The 19,794-nt window shown below is 33.0% G+C and overlaps 1 protein-coding gene across 5 annotated transcripts; it reads right to left on the bottom strand.

Moving 5' to 3' along the window:
• Positions 1–1,156: 1,156 nt before the first annotated feature.
• Positions 1,157–14,893, bottom strand: LOC115716435 (abscisic acid receptor PYR1). Of its 5 annotated transcripts, XR_009687990.1 has the most exons (3): positions 14,067–14,893; positions 1,821–1,883; positions 1,157–1,411 (listed from the first exon to the last, which is right to left on the bottom strand). XR_009687990.1 is itself a non-coding variant. In XM_061115957.1 (2 exons), exon 1 carries the CDS (start codon positions 14,693–14,695, stop codon positions 14,075–14,077), a length of 621 nt encoding a protein of 206 aa, XP_060971940.1. In that variant the 5' UTR covers positions 14,696–14,893; the 3' UTR covers positions 1,157–1,411; positions 14,067–14,074. The 5 variants fall into 5 exon arrangements, 4 of the variants coding, with proteins under 4 accessions (XP_060971940.1, XP_060971939.1, XP_060971937.1 ...); XM_061115957.1 differs by lacking the exon at positions 1,821–1,883; XM_061115956.1 differs by lacking the exons at positions 1,157–1,411; positions 1,821–1,883 and adding an exon at positions 10,084–10,405.
• Between the last annotated feature and the right edge of the window lie 4,901 nt (positions 14,894–19,794).

The raw sequence follows: 19,794 nt of genomic DNA, 5'->3' as shown, positions 1-19,794 counted from the left end.
AATTGAGTGGTACTACTTATATCAACAAGGTGCATCTTATTTTTCGGTAGCCCATCACGAAAGAACTCCACAGTCAAACGTGCTTGGCCTGAGGCAATTTTAGGATGGGTGACCTCCTGGGAAGTTTTCTCAGGAAGCGTGCGAGTGAGGACAAAACACGCTGGAAACACTTGTGTTAGTCTGTAGGGTCAGTCATCAATCCAGGAAGTAGCCAAGCTGGCATACTCGTGTATAAGAACCATCATTCCGTGGGTGTAAGGACCCAATGGAGGCTTGAAGCGAGAACGTTACACTGATCGTCAAGTAGGTTTTTTCACTCAAGTTAATCGACACACCTAAATTCATAATCAATGTAAGATTAATATAATGATATACATGCTTAGTGTACATATTTTTATAATTGCCTATTAGATAATATATTAGTAAGAACGATATCGGTGTACATAGAGTTGCACTGGATATCGACAAATTTATGTTTGGAAATTTCTAAAGCCATTAGTTTAGCATATCAGTAAGAATGGCATAGGTGTACATAGAATTGCACTAGATATCGACAAATTTATGCTAGGCTTATCAAGAACACTCTAGACTAGTACGCGTTGGATGTGGGATAGGATCGTGATTAGGTGTATGGGTGCCTAGTTACAGTTTAGTTATATGTTTATATTTATATTTTTCTTACTGAGTCTGCAGATATTATTTGCATGTGCGGGTAAGAGCCATGACTGAACCAGAATGAATCTAAAGCTGGATGAAGATTGTACATATCAAGACTATTAAACCTAGAATGTTTGGGTCTTCGAGACAATTTATGCTCACATTTTGATTGTTGTTGGGCGATAACTTTTGTATAAAATATATTTTTAAAACAGCTGTAAACTTTTAACGGTATCCTAAAATTATTTAAATTATGTTTGTTTATTCAAGTTTAAGTTTATTTAAAAAGTTTTAATTAATTACATTTTCCAATAAACCCTGAATGTATAGTAATTAAAAAAATATTGTAGCACGTAATTCGGTGTCAGAGCCACCAGGTTGTTCTTCAAATGTAACACCCTAACAATAAGAACACCACAAATAATGACTAAACAAATGCTAATCCTGCTAAATCGAGATTACTAGAGCTAAGAGCAAAAATTAACCTTTAAAACGAACATAGATTAAAATCATAACTTGTATTTATTAAACATTACAAACATCCAAAAGATTACATTTTTGTTTCAGGACTCCGTAAAAACTTTTCAAAATATTACAAGTCATCAGTACACACCGACCTAAGCAGCAAAAGTGGAGAACACAACATATTTCCCCTGGTAGACCTAACTCATGTGGTCTAGCTTGGCCTAAACATGTATAATACACCGCAAAAGCCCTCAACCTCATGGCTGATCAACAACAGATTTACCCTTTCCTGCACACAATAGAGCACATGTGAGCCAAGACCTAGCAAGACAATATAAATAACAATATGCAATATGTAATATAATCAAAAATCATATAATTATTGATGCCACTACATCTATTATTTATTAGACATAGACCTACGTGTTACACCCACATGTCTATTTACAATAAGGCCTTAGAATGTTTTATCTCGGTTCTAATTACTGAGTCTATGCCTTAACCATATAATTCTTATATCAACATATACATCATAATATTGCATTCATAATCACCTAAATTCTAGAGTAATATTCCTAGATCACATTACCGCTAAGTTTAGGGTAATCACCTTAATCTCAATTTTCCACATGGCATACACAAAATAACATATACGGGCACCACATCGCTAATCTCTATGTGCTAGTTTATTGTCTTACTTGGTAATCCAAGAATGTGGAGATTCCAAATCACTGAGTGTTATTGAGCAAGCGCCGGTAATCCTAGTCACACATTCTCGAGATTTCACAAATAGGTTAATCCCAAATTCATTTTTACATATACACATAATTTGAATTACATTTACAGATTAATATATAGAGGCCAAAACGAGCTTTTCAAAGATATTCAGAACATCCAAAACGGAGTTCCGAGTCAAAAGTTATAGCAAAAATGAGAAAATAAAAATCCTTGGGAAAAATAAGGCTTCGCCGCAACAAGCCAAGCTGTGGCTGCGATAATGGGCCCTGGAATCCCAAACATGCCAACTATTCAAAGCTTAAAAAATCAACACAATACATACAAAAAACCTATTCAAAACCATGTATAATCCACTCTTTAAACTAAAACCAAACCAATCTAACATCGATATTCATTTGAGCACCACACAAGGCTAAACAAATCAAAATGAACATCATAATTCAACATACATCACAAACACCATAGATGCACACAATTGCACAAACTTAAAATTTAAAACTTCAAAGAAATACTCATAAATTAAACATTACAGTTCAACCCTATAACCTCCCAAAACAACAAGGATGCCTCAAGCATGAACTTAATAACAACCACACACCCCAAAACACCATAATTCACACTATTTTCTACAACATGCAATCATAAGCTAAAGAACATCAAGAAATTCTACAAGAAAATAGATCAAAAGTAATTACCTCACACAAGAGTATACACAAACACACCAAATCCAAGCTTTCCACAACAATCAATTTGAAATCATCAAATGGTGAGGGTGAGGAAGAGAGGGCCGGTTGGGTTTGAAAGAATTCAGAAAATGGTTTTTATTTTGATAAAGATCTAGTTTTTGTTGAATAATTGCTTAATTGGCTAAATGACCAAAATGCCCCTACGACATATATATAGGCATAAACATAAAAAAGAGTAAATTGGTCATTACCATTCACACACACATATATCACATAAATTATATTTTCTCATTTATCACATAAATGCCATAAATAAATTCCGAAAATGTATTTTGGGCCCTGAACTCAGTTTGGCTCAAAATACCCGGTTGTGACTATACCGCGTCCACTTGTCAGAAAATAGATGCAGATAAACAGAATAAACATACTATATAATAGTATAGTCCATAAGCACAGTATATCATAAAATTATGATTTTACTCTTTCTGGGTCAAAATTACAAAAAATATCCATGACACACCAACGTGGTCTTAAAATGCAATAAATCATAATAGTTTTACATATTAAATCATATCATAATATAATTTCTCATTAGTACATAATTAACCTTGTTAGATTTGCTAATCCAGTTATTAAACCTTGGGGTATTACATCAAAGATCGTCAATATATGTATAATCATAATCAAAGATAAGATCGAGTCACAATTCAATAAGTTCTTACATGTTTTAGTAGATTTAATTTATTATGCATGATTAGAAAAGTGTGATAGGAAGCATGTTAGCAAACTAATAGCTGAATAGGAGCATATTAAGTTCCCATGTAAGCAGTAAATAGATTACAATTTTGATTGCTACCTGACTTAGTTGACTCATGAATTCTTAGGCTTGTCCTATAAAATGGATGCCTGAAGAAACATAAGGAGTTGGAACGATGTTGTCGATACTAGTGGTGGTTGGGGAGATTGGGATCCCCATCATTTTCGAGGCCAAGGCAAAGGCTGTTGAATGACTTATGGAGGTGGTTATAAAAATCCACCACAAGCTCCGCTAGACTGGGAGCAATAATTTGTTGAAATGGAGGCCAAGATTCAATGACAAGATGAGGAGATAAGAGATAAAGAGATAAAGACAAAAATGATCGCATATCGTACCTTCACCTCAAATACCAATTGCTTTTATTCTAGTGTTGCCAACATAATAGAGTATGGCTGGTAACCAAATGGAACCACTGTATGGGATATAATTTTGGATGTAAGGACCTCTAGTCCTTCAGAAAGAATCAGATGTGATACACGCTGACCGAGAGCACTGCAGAGTTTGTTCAAAAGCCTCGATGGACTCCACTTGTTGGTGGGGTCACTGCTCCTCTTACTTCTAATCTTGGTGGAAATGGTGGTAGTTCTTTGGCTGATCAAAAGAGAAAAGCTCCATCAATAGCGGTGGCCTTGAGTCAATAAGATGTTTTGAGGGAAACAAGGACATGGTGGTCAAAATGGTAGCCTTGGAGGTCGTTATACTTATCCAGAGTGCTCTTGTTATAAGAAACATCATTTGGGTAGTGTAATCGTAATGCATGCTATCAATTTGGTTTGGTAGGTCACTTCAAGAGAGACTTCTCATGTTTGAAGAAGGAAGAATCAAAACCAGAGGCAAATCCACTCCAACTCGAGTGCTTTCCATTACCCAAATCGATGCTGAAGCTAGTCCTTATGTGGAGACCAAGATAATTGATAAATTAGGTAGGCCTTGTGACAATTGTAAAATAGGATTCGGAACCCTATTACCTAGCGAAGAATTAATTATCTCCAAAAGATTGATTAGGTCGATGCTGATTAGAGTTGAGTATAGGGAATTGTAACGTCCCCGCTTCAAGCCTCTATTGGGCCCTTACACCCACGGATTAACGACTCTTATACACGAGTACGCCACTTTGGCTGCTTCCTGGATTAAAGACTGACCCTACAGACCAACACGAGTGTTTTTAGCATGCTTTTTCCTCACTCGCACGCTTCCTGGGAAAACTTCCCAGGAGGTCACCCATCCTAAAGTTACCCCAGGTTAAGCACGCTTAACTATGGAGTTCTTTTGTGATGGGCTACCAAAAAATAAGATGCACCTTGTTGATATAGGTAGTACCAATCAATCCATTTAAGCCCTCTTCAACTGTGCAGTCCCAAGGCTCTAATACTATTTGTAACATCCCCGCTTCAAGCCTCCATTGGGCCCTTACACTCACAGAATAACGGCTCTTATACACGAGTACGCTACTCTGGCTACTTTCTGGATTGATGAATGACCCTACAGACCAACACGAGTGTTTCCAACATGCTTTGTCCTCACTCGCACGCTTCTTGGGAAAACTTCCCAAGAGGTGACCCATCCTAAAATAACCCCAATTACCCTAGGTTAAGCACATTTAACTGTCGAGTTCATTCGTGATGGGCTACCGAAAAACAAGATGCACCTTGTTGACGTAGTACCAATCAATCCATTTAAGTCATCTTTAATTGTGCAGTCTCATACTTACATAGTCTCAGAATCATCCCACTTGACCTTTCCCAGGCGGTGTGGGATTGCACAGCTTACTTGGTATTTCCCCTTACGGATCAAGAGACTACTGACTGTCACAATCATCCGGGGGGAAATACCGTGATCCGTAAGGGGAAATACCGGGTAATCCCATGATCCGTAAGGGGAAGGTCAAGTGAAATTGCACAACTTACCCGACATTTTCCCTACATTATATTTTTCAAATAATTTGTCGCACTCGTATCTTTTTCATTTTATACGCATGTGAATTAGACTGTGTGAACATTAATTACTTTCAATATTGTAAATTATTCTAAATTATTCAAAATTTTGTAAAATATCTTAAATAATAACAACCAGTAACAGTCCCAAAATTTTACTTTGTGGAGGCTTATTTATCATTAAAAAAATATTCATACCTACATTATAACACTCTTACTAGATTTATTTGATTTGTGGAAATTTTTCTACTATTTTGATCTATAATTATCAAATAAAAAAATTACATTTAATTTTTAAAAGACAATATTTTTGTTAGTGGAACTATAGCCCCAAGTTACACGACCATAAAAGATTTGAACTAATTTTTTTTTCCTAAATATCAAAACAGTAAGGGTTCATCAGTATATCCGGAAGTATACCATAAAAGCTTTCACGTTATACATATATATATATGTATAACTAAGTGTGAATCCTATAAACTATAATATTTTTCAAAACAAAATTTTAATTTATAATTATGTCTTATAAATTAATGTATTACTTCTTTTATTTATATTAGTGGAGTAAGCAAACTAAAGCATTCTTAAGTTGATATTAGTGTACAAACAATTTTTCCCCTTTCACAAATTACAAGTAAATTTGATATAATTAAACTGAGTTTCCCAGCATTTTATTAAAGCACAACTCACATCAATTTCATTTTAATTCTTGATTCATATATGATATTTTCTTCTATGAACATGTACTGTATATTAAAAAGGTTAATTAGGATTTTTGCCCCTTAAATTTTAATATGTACCAAATTATATCTCTAAATTTTTCTAACCGTTAAAAATTCCCCCTAAACTATTGAGATTATTAGATTTAAGGACTTTTGTCTAATTTCATTCAATTTTACGATTTCAATGATTGTTTATGTACTAACCATGCTCCTTAGACTTTGATATCTATCAAATCATGCCCCTCGAATTTTGACATATACTAAATCATGTCCCCTAAACTTTTACCCATGTTAGACTTTCTTTACTAAAATTGGACAAAAGTTCTTAAATTCAACAATTGTAATAGTTTAGGGGTATTTTTAACGACCTTAAAAGTCCAGAGAGCATGATTTGATACATGTCAAAGTTCAGGGAGTTAAAATTCTAATTAGCTTATTAAAAATAAAGTTTTAGGGTACACCGGTGTGATTATCCATATTGGCCTCCTCCTTACTATTTAGTTTTAGCTTCATCTCTGGTTGAAGATATATATACCCAAATTTAATTTTTGATGGTAATAATATTTAAATTATGTTTATAAAATTTTCATAAGTATCAAATTATTATCCAAGTGTCATTTTTATTAGTATATTTTAATTAAATTTTAAATAAAAAATAAAAATTTAATAACTAGAACCAATCAGTAACTATCACCTATTAACTTGACACTTAACAAATAAGTATTTATTTACAGCCGGAGTGAAACTTAAATATTTATGGTTCAAATTACTTTTATTTTTAAACAACTAATAAGTTATTGCTATAATTATACTGTACCATGAATTACCAAATCTTGTGCTAATTTTATTATTAGTCTTTTAGTGCATATTGTATGCTTGTCCTTAAATTTTATGTAATGTTACGAAATCTTTCTTCCAAACAAAAATAAAACTTTCTTTTACCAATATTACAAGATACAACACACACACACATTCCTTAAAAAGAGGGGTAAGGAAGATTATGTTGCCATAAAGCTTGATATGAGTAAAGCCTTTAATAGAGTTGAATGACATTTTATTCAAAGTATGATGACTAATATGGGTTTTGATTCAGCAGTTTTAGACCTCATTATTCGGTACATCAGCAGTGTTACTTACTTATTTTCAATTAATGGTTCCATTTAAGGTCAAGTTACTCCTACCTGTGATATTCACCAAGGTAATCTGTTGTCCCCTTTTCTCTTTATCATCTGCGCTGAAGGTCTCTCTAGATTATTTCAGCATGAAGAACAACGTGGTAACCTTCATGGTCTTCGAATTGCTCGCGGAGCTCCTATGGTCTCTCATTTATTTTTAGCAAATGACAATCTTGTTCTTTGCCGTGCAAATAGAAGGTCAGCTATGGCTATCAAACGTTCCCTTGACTACTAATGTCGTGCGTCAGGACAGAGCCTAAATGATGAGAAGTCAGTCCTCTCTTTCTCTCCTAATACAGTACCTGCCATCCAAACCAGTCTACAACAAATCTTGCAAATGACTATTAAGACTTGTCATGAAAGATACTTGGGGTCACCCTCTTACTCGGGCAGGGATAAGAAAGTATTATTTGGTGAAATCAAAGAAAAATTATGGAATCTCCTTTCACCTTGGCAAGAAAAATTATTTTCGATTGGTGGCAGAGAAATACTCCTCAAAGCGGTTGCTCAATCCATACCAACTTATGCCATGAGTTGCTTTCGGCTTTCTAAATCTCTTATTAACCAAATAGAGATTATGTGCAATAAATTCTGGTGGGGATCTAACTCATCGTCATCTGGAATTAACTAAAAAGCCTGGAAAGCACTTACTCAATCGAAAGTTGAAGGAGGAATGGGTTTCAAAAGTTTCGTCCATTATTTCAATCAAGCACTTTTGGCGAAGCAAACATGGCTTATTTTCTCCAATCCAAACTCTCTTCTTAGCCGAATACTCAAGCCAAGGTACTTCAAGCATTCTTATTTTTTAAATGCAGACTTGGGTTCTTACCCATCCTTAACTTGGAGAGGTATTGTTTGGGGAAAAAATTGCTATCAAAAGGTCTTCGATGAAAAGTTAGTAATGGTGCTAATATCCTTTGTGCATCGGACCCTTGGCTGCCAGGAATCACATCCTTTAAACCACTGGTGTTTAGGGGTCATGACTTGACTATGAAAGTATCGAATCTCATTTTAGATTCTCGCCAATGGGATTATGAACAACTTGTCAATTTGTATCTTACTTCGGATGTTGCTTAAATTCAAAGCATATCGTTAACACTATTTGAACAATAAGACATTTTAATGTAGCATCACAAATCGAATGGTGTTTATACTATTAAATCAGGTTATTTCCTAGCAACTAAACTTGAAGAACACCAGCCTGCTGTAACCGATATCCAATCTCTACAATGATGGAAAAAAATTTGGGCATTGAAAATCCCTTTAAAAATCCATATTTTTTTTAGGCGGGCTATCCATGGTTGTCTTCCTGTCGCTAATATTCTTCACACTCAACACATTTAAGATTCAGCCTCATGTTCTTTATGTAAGAGAGCCAATGAAACAATTACTCACACTCTCTTTTACTGTAAGCGTGCTAGACATGTGTGGCATTGCTTTGCTTTTGAGATACAAGATTTGCTCTCACACCACATGAATTTAAAGAAATTTCTACTTCAAGTCTCCACTATATGGTCATCTTTAAAATTTGAGCAATTTGCTACAATTATTTGGAGTATTTGGATGAAAGGAATAAAGAGAAACATGGTACCAAACCTAAGCCCCATGATGTTCTTCTATTTTATGCACTCTTTTACCTGGAAGAATATCATGCAGCTAGAGAAAAATTGTCTGTTGTTACCTCTGCATCAGTAGCAGCTTTAAGTACAGCAGCCTCACGTGAAGCTCACTAGATGAACCCCTTTCAGGACGCTTGAAGCTAAACACGGATGCAGCTGTTGATACAATGAATCAAGTTTCTGGTTTTGGAGCAGTTCTACGGAATAGTACAGGACAAATTGTAACTGCTATGTCTACTCCTTTTCGTGGATGTTTCGCCAGATATTATGGAAGCTTTAGCTCTTATGCATAGTCTACAATGGCTCAAAGACCTTCAACTACCAGTGCATTTCATCAAAACGGATTCTATCTTAGTAGTTAAAGGATTACATTCATCTAAACTCTGATTTTCATTGTTTGTTAAACAACATTTCTCTTTTAGTTTTCAATTTTCCTAGAGCTCAATTCTCTCATGTGAATAGATCTGCTAATAATGCTGCTCATTTGTTGGCAAGGTTTGCTTTTTCTGTGGAAGCTAAATGTTCATGAATGGAGGAAATGCCTCTTCCAATGCCAATTGTGACATTTTGTTTTAATATAATAGTATTTTCTCAGAAAAAACACAAGCATTTAATAATAATAATAATAATAATAATAATAATAATAATAATAATATCTACATAAAAAAAAGGATAAATATTATTTTGAATCCTGTATTTTGTTAAAGTTACCAATTGGACAGTCTGTTTTGTTAAATGACAAAACGAACCCTGTATTTTTTAAAATTGTACAAATAGAACCCTGAACTGATTTTTTTAAAAATAAAACTTAATAATAATCTGATCTAATGATGTTATGACAAAACTAATTATATTTTTTTGTATCTGTTCATGTTAAAAATTATCTTAAAATTAGTTATATTAAAAAATAAAATTATTAAAAATTAAGCTTACTGTCCTATTTGTACAATTTTAGAAAATATAGGGTCTATTTTGTCATTTAAAAAAATAGAGAATCAAATTGGTAATTTTTACCAAACAAAGGATCCAAAATGGTATTTATATAATGCAATTAATAGGTGGAGTAGTAGGGATGCACACGAGGCAGGAAATGGGCAGGGAGTGCTCCCCCCGTCCCCATCCCCGTTAAGAATTTTAATCCTCATGCCCGCTTATTCCCCATCGGGGATGGGGCAGAGAATCCCTTAATATGGGTATGAACGGGGCGAAAAATCTCCTAATAGGAAAATAAAGTTTATAATAAAATTTTTAATATACAAAAATATTAAAATACATAAAAATTAAAATATTACACATTAATTATTATTCAATAAACTAATTTTTATCCAAACACAACTTAAAATTCATAAAAAAGATACTAATATACTAAAAAAATACAAACATAAATTATAAAATATAAAATATTACTAAAAAAATATAAGATAAAATATTAAACGAATCCTGTCGGGGCGGGGAGTGTGATCTTCGTTCCCGCCCCCGTTTAACATTCGGGGACAAAAAGTAATCCTTGTCCCTGTCCCATTCTCCACTTAGACGGGAAATCACCACCCCTAATCCCCGCGGGGCCATTCCCATGAGAAAAATGTGCATCCCTATATTTGTATGAAGTAATTTGCCTTCATTAATTAATATATATGATCAAGATTTGTGTAGTAAATAAAATAAAATAATTTTTATAATCCTATATGTTTGAGTCAACTGAAGTTTAATATATTTATATTTCTAGATCAAAGGATTGGAGCTCGACCTCCAATATGGCCACATCTAATCAAGTAAAGTAATTTGTAAAATAACTCCTAAATATTTTATAATTAAATGATGTTAATGTATTAACTATGCCATTATCAAAAAAAAAAAACTATGCCAGAATTTCAGGGTCAACAAATTTAATTAACCTATTAACCTATCTAGTTTATTTTAGGAAAGACTGTTTTTTTTTTTTTTTAAATAGCTATAAAGTAGAATATAATTAAAGTAGAATCCTTCAAATAGTAATCCAAATCTAACAAACTGTATTATTAAAATATATTACATACAGAATATAAAAGTGTATCATTATATATAACTCACTGTATCGAAAATATCTTTGGATCAGACCTTGTAATTGTTTTACAAGTAAGGACAGAGACAATAAATTTTCTATATCAATCATATGAAAAAATTGACGTGACAACATATACTATAATACACAATAAATTAGTGATTATTATTTTGTATAGGTTTTTTTTGTTTTTGAGAACAAATTATTTTGCATAGTTAAACAATGGTGTATAACTATATGTATGTATACATATATATGAGATACTGACAAAGTGACAATGCTCATACATACTTTCCTTAGTTTCCTATCTTATTGTCTTTATTTTTTTTTTTCATTTTTCTTTTTGTTAAATTTAAAATTTGAGATAAATATTAATAAGGATTAGATGAGTAGCATCATAGAATGGACTCACTCCCTTTTCGCTATCTATATATGTTTAAATTGAGTAATTGAAACTCTTTATAATCCGTCGGATCATATTAACGTGATGCGCATTATATAACATATATTTTTGCAAAGATTACTACTCCCAAACACTAGTGGTATCCAACACCTTTTATAAGTGACGTTTCATAATTAATTAGTGATATTCTCTAAAAGTTATTATCTTAAATTATATACAACTCAATACTTAATTATACCAATAGCAATATAACAATAAAAAAATATTAGACACCAACATACCTTTTGGCAATTCTCATATGAACACTGTTATTACTTATGTAGCGTTTTACAATTGATTAGTAATATTTTTTAAAAATTATTTTCTTATAACTAAAAGACACGATACTTAATTGTATCAATAACGAGATACCATTAGTGTATTTTAGCAATTATCTTTTCATATTGCTACGGATATTGATACGTTTCAATCTGATTCGCAGGAGGGTCGAAACTTGAGCAAATCAAACCCCAAAGAGTCCAAAGATGTTGACCCTAATCCACATAGTTGTCACCGACCAATAAATAAGTTATAAATTTAGATCGAGAATCACAATACATCATACAGTTGATCCAATCAAACGGCTACAAATTAATTAGTGACTTAAGGTGGACCACACAGGAACACACACCCCAATTGGGTTGATTTAATTCTACAACAACATTGACTTTATATAACAACTTATCATAAAAAGGGCACCAATACCATATTATGTATTCAGATCCAACGGTCCATATCAGATGAGGACGTTAATAGAAAAGTTTCTCCAAAAATGGGGTCCGAAAAATTAATAGGCTAAAAAAAATGGGGTTAAACTCAGATATTTACTAAAATTGGGGAATTTACTAATTTAGAAGGGGAGAAAATAAAAAGCAGAGATTTCTAACCTTAAGCTGAAAAGGGAAACAGGGGAACAGGGACTTTCTAGAAATGGACCTCTGTCTTTGGTGGTATTTCTTTTAGCTTCCCTATAAATTCCATTACCTCTCACTTGGACCCAAAAATTTTTGTACTCTCTAGATAGAAAGATTCTCTCTCACTACAAATGTTGTGGTTAACATCTGACAAAAGCTTCTGGTGAATGGTATTTTACTCTCTTTTTTCTAAAAAAAAAAATAAATAAAAAAATCTCACTCAGCACTTATTTGCCATAAAGAAAGTAAAATAGGGCATAGGAACTACAAGTAGCTTAAGATTGGTGTTTTTATTCCACAAATGAAAATGCTGCTAGCTTCCTGTTCAACTTTCTTTATCATAAGTTACTCATTACTCTTTAGATTATTTTATAAGTTACTGTTTCAGTAATATTTTATTGAAAAAATATGCGTTACACCTCCGTAAAAGGCTTAATTGGAACATTTCCATAAACTCACTATCTATTTTGATATTAGAATCACTCTTTTGCTATTAGTATAAGAGAAATGCTAAAAGGCATCAGTAATACCTAATATCTTCCTACGTGTCAATATTGTTATTGGTGCAATCAAAAATTGAGTCCCAAATAGTTTTAATAATAGATTTTAGAGAGTATCGCTAACCAATCGTAAAGCGACACGTTTAAAAAGTACTAAACACCACTGGTGCTTAATAACAATACTCTTAGTATAATTAAGTATCGAAATCATATAACTTAAAAAAAAATAATTATAAAAAATATTGCTAACTAGTTAAGGAACACCACCTATAAAAAATGCTAAACAAGGTGACCAACAGCAATGCTCTTTTGATATTCACGAACTAGTTTATCTTATAGTTATTTAATATTACTAGTAAATCTTCAAAAATATTTTTTGTTTCTAACTTATAAAGTTCGAACAATTATTTTGCCACCTGTTTAAAAAAAATATCGTGTAGTTTAATATTTAAATTTTATTTTTAATAATATAAATTATTTAAAATTTTCCAAATAATCCTAAATAATGAGGACATACATAATTAAATAAAAATCTAAACTCCTAAACACCAAGACAGATAGATAGAATTTGTACCGAAACACTCCTTGGGTGTAGACTTACCCTATTTTATTTCAGGATTTTTATGTTTTTGTTACACTTTACTATCATTAACATTATCTTCTTAACTCTTTTGACATTGATATGAAGAAAGAAAAAGCCCCATATATTTATCGCAACTATTCTTAGATTCAAACATTAAAGTCAAAAGCATAAATTCCAACTACGATTTGTGATACATTAGTTTACTAAACTTAACTTGTAACTAAAATGAAACTAAATATAACATAATAGCATGGCTTTAAATTAAATTCAATCACTTAATATGAGAAAAAGAAAAGAATTATATAAAATTTGGGATATTGGAAGTTGAATGAAAGACACAATTTATGCCATTCAAAATGAGCAAATCAAATATTCACATGAAAGAGCAAAACGACATCAATATCCCCAAAGTTTTTGACATTTTTCTGTACAAAGTGCATTGACCTAAATGTCCTTAACTTGGTACTCAATTCCCAACTAAAAAGAAAAAAAAAGAGCATTGACATCCAATGTCAATAAAATAAAAAGGCCCCCAAATTAAAGAAACCAAGGATATTTATGTGATTTCACATGTCATGATAAAGTAAAAAAAAAATTAAATTAAAAAAAAAATAAAAGAAATTAAGACGTACTCACATAACCCAAACCCCCAAATTAAAGAAAAATTTTCTTTTTTTTTTTTTCTCCCTTCTTCTAAGTTCTTCCCCCCATTCGATATTTTTATATATATAATATAATATTTTTTTTTAATAAAGAAATTTCTCTCAACTTACCGTCACAGTCATGGCTCACGCGCCAATCCTTCGGTGACCGACGCGAGTTTCTGGAGATTGAGCTTCACGACAGTATCGGCGAAGAGACGCGTATCCTCCTCCGTGTTCCCTTCCGGCACATCCACTCGGTACGATTCCAAAACAACGGTCCAGATCTTATCATCGCGCTCGAATCCGTGGACCGTCGTAACGGACCTGTAATTTCTCAGCCTGTGTTCGCCGCCGATGATGCTAAATCCAGTCACGCGCCGCTCTTCGTCGAGCATATCGAGTATCTCCGTGCTAGTAGCGGCCGGTAAACCTGAAATTACATTTACATCCCTGGTGGCACCAACCGTCATTTGAAACCCTTCCTTGACAACGCAACTCTTGATGAAGTGCTTGTAAGTCTGTGGCTTGTCGAATCGCCGTACTACTGACCAAACTACGTCCGGCGGTGCTTGGATTCGCTGCGCCAGTAGCGAGGAGCAATGGCCCCGCCCTACTTGGTAGGTATGGAACTCGGTAACGAATCGTTTCAACTCCTCGAACTCGTCCTGAGTCAAACCTGTCGGGATCGATTGGTGGTGGCTTGTTGGAGTTGTGGCGGCGGCGGCGGCGCTAGTCTCCTCGGCATCTTGCTCGGCCATTGAGCTCTCGGCTTTCTTTATTGCTCTCGACTCGAAACGACGAAGAGAGAGAAAGGGAGAAATCTAGAGAGAGAGAGAGAAAGAGGAAAGAAGGGGAAAGAGGGATATGAGAGAGTATTTTTATTTGTTTATAAGGAATGGAAATTTTAGGAAATGCCAAGGGCAAAACGGGAATCGAGAATATATTATGTGATTTTTTTTAGGGTAAATACTATTTTGGACCATCTGTTTTACAAAAGTTACCAATTGGACCCTGTGTTTTGTTAAATGACAAAATGGACCCTGTATTTTCTAAAATAGTACAAATAAGACCCTGAATTGATTTTTTGTCAAAATAAAGTTTAATTATAATCCGATCTAAAAGTGCTATGACAAAACTGTTTACATTTTTTGTATTTGTTCGTATTAAGCATTGTCTTCAAGTTGGTTGTATTAAAAAAAAATTGTCAAAAATTAAGTTCAAGGTCCTATTTTTATTATCTTAGAAAATACAGGGTCCATTTTGTCATTTAACAAAACACATGGTCCAATCTGTAACGTTTGCAAAATACAGGGTCCAAAATAGTATTTACCCTTTTTTTTATTGCACAAAATTATATGTTTTATTTTTTAACAAATAAATAAATATGAGTATTTTTAAAATGTATCTCTTCCTACCAAATTTATTTTTTATTTGTTTTTGTATCTAAACAAAATTTTACAGTGGTATATGTTAAGTTATTTAAATTAATTTGTAAAATTTTGAGAAATTTAAAAAAATTTAACATGTAGGATTCAAATAGTTTGTTCGCAATAGATTATTTGAATTCTTTTTTTTTTTTGGAATAAAGGATTCTCATTAAAAATTAACAGGCATCAGCCTTAACAATGTCACACAAAGAAAGCGGAGCATTTAGCTCATTAAAAGTACAACCTGACGATAAATAAGACGCCCTAGCAACACAATGGGCAGCCCTATTTGTAGATCGATTAACATAAGAAATAAGGACATTATTCAAACTAGCTACAATAGTACGACAGTCCTCAACCAACAAACCAAACTGGGATGGCATATGCACTGAGCTATTAATTGCTTGAACAACAACTAAAGCGTCAGACTCAACAACCACCCTACCCCAGCCCTTGCGCTTTATTTACAGTGGTATATGTTAAGTTATTTAAATTAATTTGTAAAATTTTGAGAAATTTGAAAAAATTTAACATGTAGGATTCAAATAGTTTGTTCGCAATAGATTATTTAAATTCTTTTTTTAGTAAGTTAAATTTTTTAAAATTTTGTAAGATGCCTTAAATAATTACAACGTATAGAATTATAAAAAATTAAACTAAAAAATCTTCTTAAATGACGAAACAGACAGGAGTGTATCCATCCTTTTTAAGTGATATATTGTAGAAATTTACAATAAATAATTGAGAATTGTTAAAAATTACCAATCAAATTTATTATTTTTTTTAATATTATATTACTATTGGTATAATTAAGTGTCAGGTTAGATATAATTTTAAAAAAATATCACTAATTAATTATAAAATACAACTTATAAAAAATATCCAATACACTAATTTCCAATAATAATCCTTTAAATAATTAGAAAAGGAATAATAAAAATAAATGTTGCTTTGGGAGATTATTGGAAAGGTGTCAACTTGGTGACTAAGACAGGTGGGTTCTGGCTCAGTGGCTCATATGTGTTTGGTTACTTGACAGATCAATCTGGCTTCACAAGCCGACAAGCCGAGCCGAATTTAATTTTTTTTTTTTTTAAAAAAAGTAAAAAAAATAAAAATATAATATCTTGTTTATTTATATTTATATTTTGGAAAAGGTGTTATAGTGTTGAGATTGGTTTAAATTTTTGGCCCATGACGGCATGTTATATCATATGATTGTTTATTTTAATATAGTTTTCCAATTATTACTATTATTATAATTATTGTTATTTTGTCTTTCATTCTGTCTTATTGAACTAAAACTGGTTTTTTTCTCTTTTCCGCTTATGGATATGACAAGACCTATCTAACTAGTAACTCCATCTATAATATTAAAAAATATAGGGTAAGTTCTATACTACATTTCCCTTATGGTGGGATGTTTAACTCTACTTTATCATATTTTGAAAAAAAAAAAAATAGTTTAATTTTTTTAAAATTATATATATATGGTAGTTAATTAAGATTAATTATAAAATTTTAATTTTTTTTTTGAGTAGTTTATAATGTTAAAAGTAAGCTTTAAATAGGGTAAAACTTATGCACATGACAATTTTTTATTATATGTGTAGTAGATAATTGTTTGAAATTTATTTTCTACTGTAAATTATTTTAAATTTTTTAAAAAATTACAACTAGTCTTAAATAATTACAACGTACACGATTATATGTTGATACATGATACTGTTAGACTTACTATATGAAAAATAATAAAGCATATACATCGATATGAAATGGGAAATCTTTAAAGGAGGAAACCTCTCTGAAGGAGAAAACTACGATGAAGATAACTATACAGAATTAGTAAAGATAGGCTACAAACCACGAGGTTGAGTTGGCAGAGAAAAATAAGAGGATGCAAGAGATATTGATTGTCATGAAAAAGATAATAGAAAATGCAGGCATCTAAGTAGATCCAATGGCAGTCCCATCTGTTCAAGAAGGGACTGAGGAAGAGCCTTCTTAGTCCGAAGAGGGTTAAAAACAAAAGAAGAGGGAACCTATCCCCATTAGGTATCCTCTAGAGAGCCCTATTTATTTTGATCTCTCAAAAGGGAAAGGTTCGCAAGGGATAGATTTCCCAAAAGGAAAACTAGCCCCAGGATCAAGGAGATTGAAAGAGCGTATTCGTGCATCAAGAGCCGAGAAAATAAAAAGGCTCTACCAGGAAAGATCCCTTTATCGACCTAAGACACAAACTCAATGCCAAACACGGGGACCTGAGGGCATGACTTGACCAAAGAAAGAAAGCTACGCCAATCTCTAAAGGTATTTTGAATGAAGGAGTCGTGGCCAAACTTGCTATCTTTTGGAAGGACATAACAAGAATCTCTCGGAGGCAGAAAGGAGATGACTCAGAATCAGATTGTGAGGACCAAAAGCCCTACGCGAGAAATATACTACAAGCTAAACTCCCAAAGAACTTCAAAATGCCTGAAATGACCATGTACATGGGAGACACGGATTCAAGTGATCACATATCCAGATTCAATAAAGTCATGATAGTCATGACAGTCATGAGGGTCAGCAATGATGCTAAAGGCTTGTGTTTCCCACTAACATTAGGCAAATCTGCAGAGGAATGGTTCAAAAAGTTAGAACCAAGATTTGTAGAATGTTGGAATAAACTGCAGACTACTTTTAGGAGGCAATTTGTTGCAGCCAAGAAAATAAATCTTGAAGTCAGTGTCTTAACTAACATCAAATAGCTACCAATGGAATACTTAAAGAATTTCATCAAGAGGTTCAAAGAGGAGGCTTCCAAAACCAAGAAAGTAGATGACGGACAACAGTTGGTTTTATTGCAAGCTAGAATTCGGAAAGAACTCGATTTTGTAATGAATTGCAACAAGGTGGTGCGGCTAGCCTTCAAGATTTCCAAAAGAGAGCCCAAAAATATATCAACTTGGAAGAAGCTCAAATGATTGCTTTTGGAATTATCCTACAGGAGGCTCTGAGTATGTTTTTCGAGTACAATTCCTAAGTATCACACTTCCTGTCGCTCCCTAAACAAGTGGGACGCTTAGTGTACAGTTTCAAGCAACACCTGGGTACTCACCAAATTCTATCATGGCACCAACCCATTCTGATTATGGGTTGCCAACAAGTGGTCCCACTCCCAAGGCATGCACGCAGTATCCTTCCCAATCTGCTTCACTTGCGGCAAGTGCTGTTGTAACTCTAAAGCTTCTTAAAGTAAGTGGTCATCTAAAGGAAGCAGCCAGAGTGACAATATGAAGCCTAAGAGGTTCGGGTATAATCCCTTATACACCCAGTACAATGATTTGGTGGACACACAAGAGCATGTGTATTTGGCCACAAGGAAAAATGTTCACTACCGGAGACCTTCCCCTTTATACCAAGACAGCTCCCAAAGGGACCCCGGCAAGAGGTGTGAGTACCACAATGACATTGGGCATACAACCAATAAATGCAAGAACCTAAAGGACGAATTTCTAAAACGATATGAAATAAATACATATAAAGTTTCAGAAACCTTACAGTGGGTGCAGCGAAATTATAATGGCTCCTTCCGCTCAGATCTCTAACCCTTGTATCCTTTCTGTAGCAGAGTATCACCAAGATTTGAGCCCGATTCTCCTTCTCTTGAATTTGGATTCTTCACAACCTTACACACTATGATTGAGTACCACTTAATGTGTGTGGGCACTTACTTTAATCACTCTAGGATTCTGTTTGAAGAATGGAAGAGAGAGAGAGGGTTTTGAATTAGGTATAGAAGAGATGGCTCAAATTTTACTGAAGGAAAGTGTTTGCATCATTTTTTCCTTTGAGGCATCACTACCTATTTATAGGAAACCACTTAGGGTTAGATTAGATTTATTTGGCATTAAAATAATAAAAAAAATAAAATGGTAAATTGCTCCTCAAGTGGCCGACCATGGATATTGGCCCCACTTTGCAAATTTGCCACTTTTCTAATTATTCATCTTATTTTCTCAAAAATATCATTTTTCCAATTTAACCACTTAAATGTCAAATCTAATTATTTAATAATTAAATAAAATTACCATTTAATATATTTATTAATTAGACTTAATAAAATCTCTTAATCATCAAATAAACCCTAAAATCTCTTTTCTTCACAATTAAGTCTATCTTAGTGAAAATTCATAAACTATACATAGTCTAATTTTAGAATTATAATTGATTAATTAAAATCAATTAACTGAGTCTTACAAGCAGTATTGTCTCAACTAGTATGGGGACCATGGGCCTATATACCCGAGCTTCCAATAAGCAGATCTAAAATTTACCAAGTAAATCCACTAATTTATTAATTCCTCATTGCATCTACCATAGAATTTGGAATTGCACTCTCAGTTATATAGAACGTTCTATATGTTCCACGATATAAATACGCTATT

The sequence above is a fragment of the Cannabis sativa genome, chromosome 5 (assembly GCF_029168945.1).
Source record: "Cannabis sativa cultivar Pink pepper isolate KNU-18-1 chromosome 5, ASM2916894v1, whole genome shotgun sequence".
Lineage (NCBI taxonomy): Eukaryota > Viridiplantae > Streptophyta > Magnoliopsida > Rosales > Cannabaceae > Cannabis > Cannabis sativa.
Note: the sequence above shows the minus strand (reverse complement) of the source record. Positions and strands in the feature narration are given on the sequence as shown.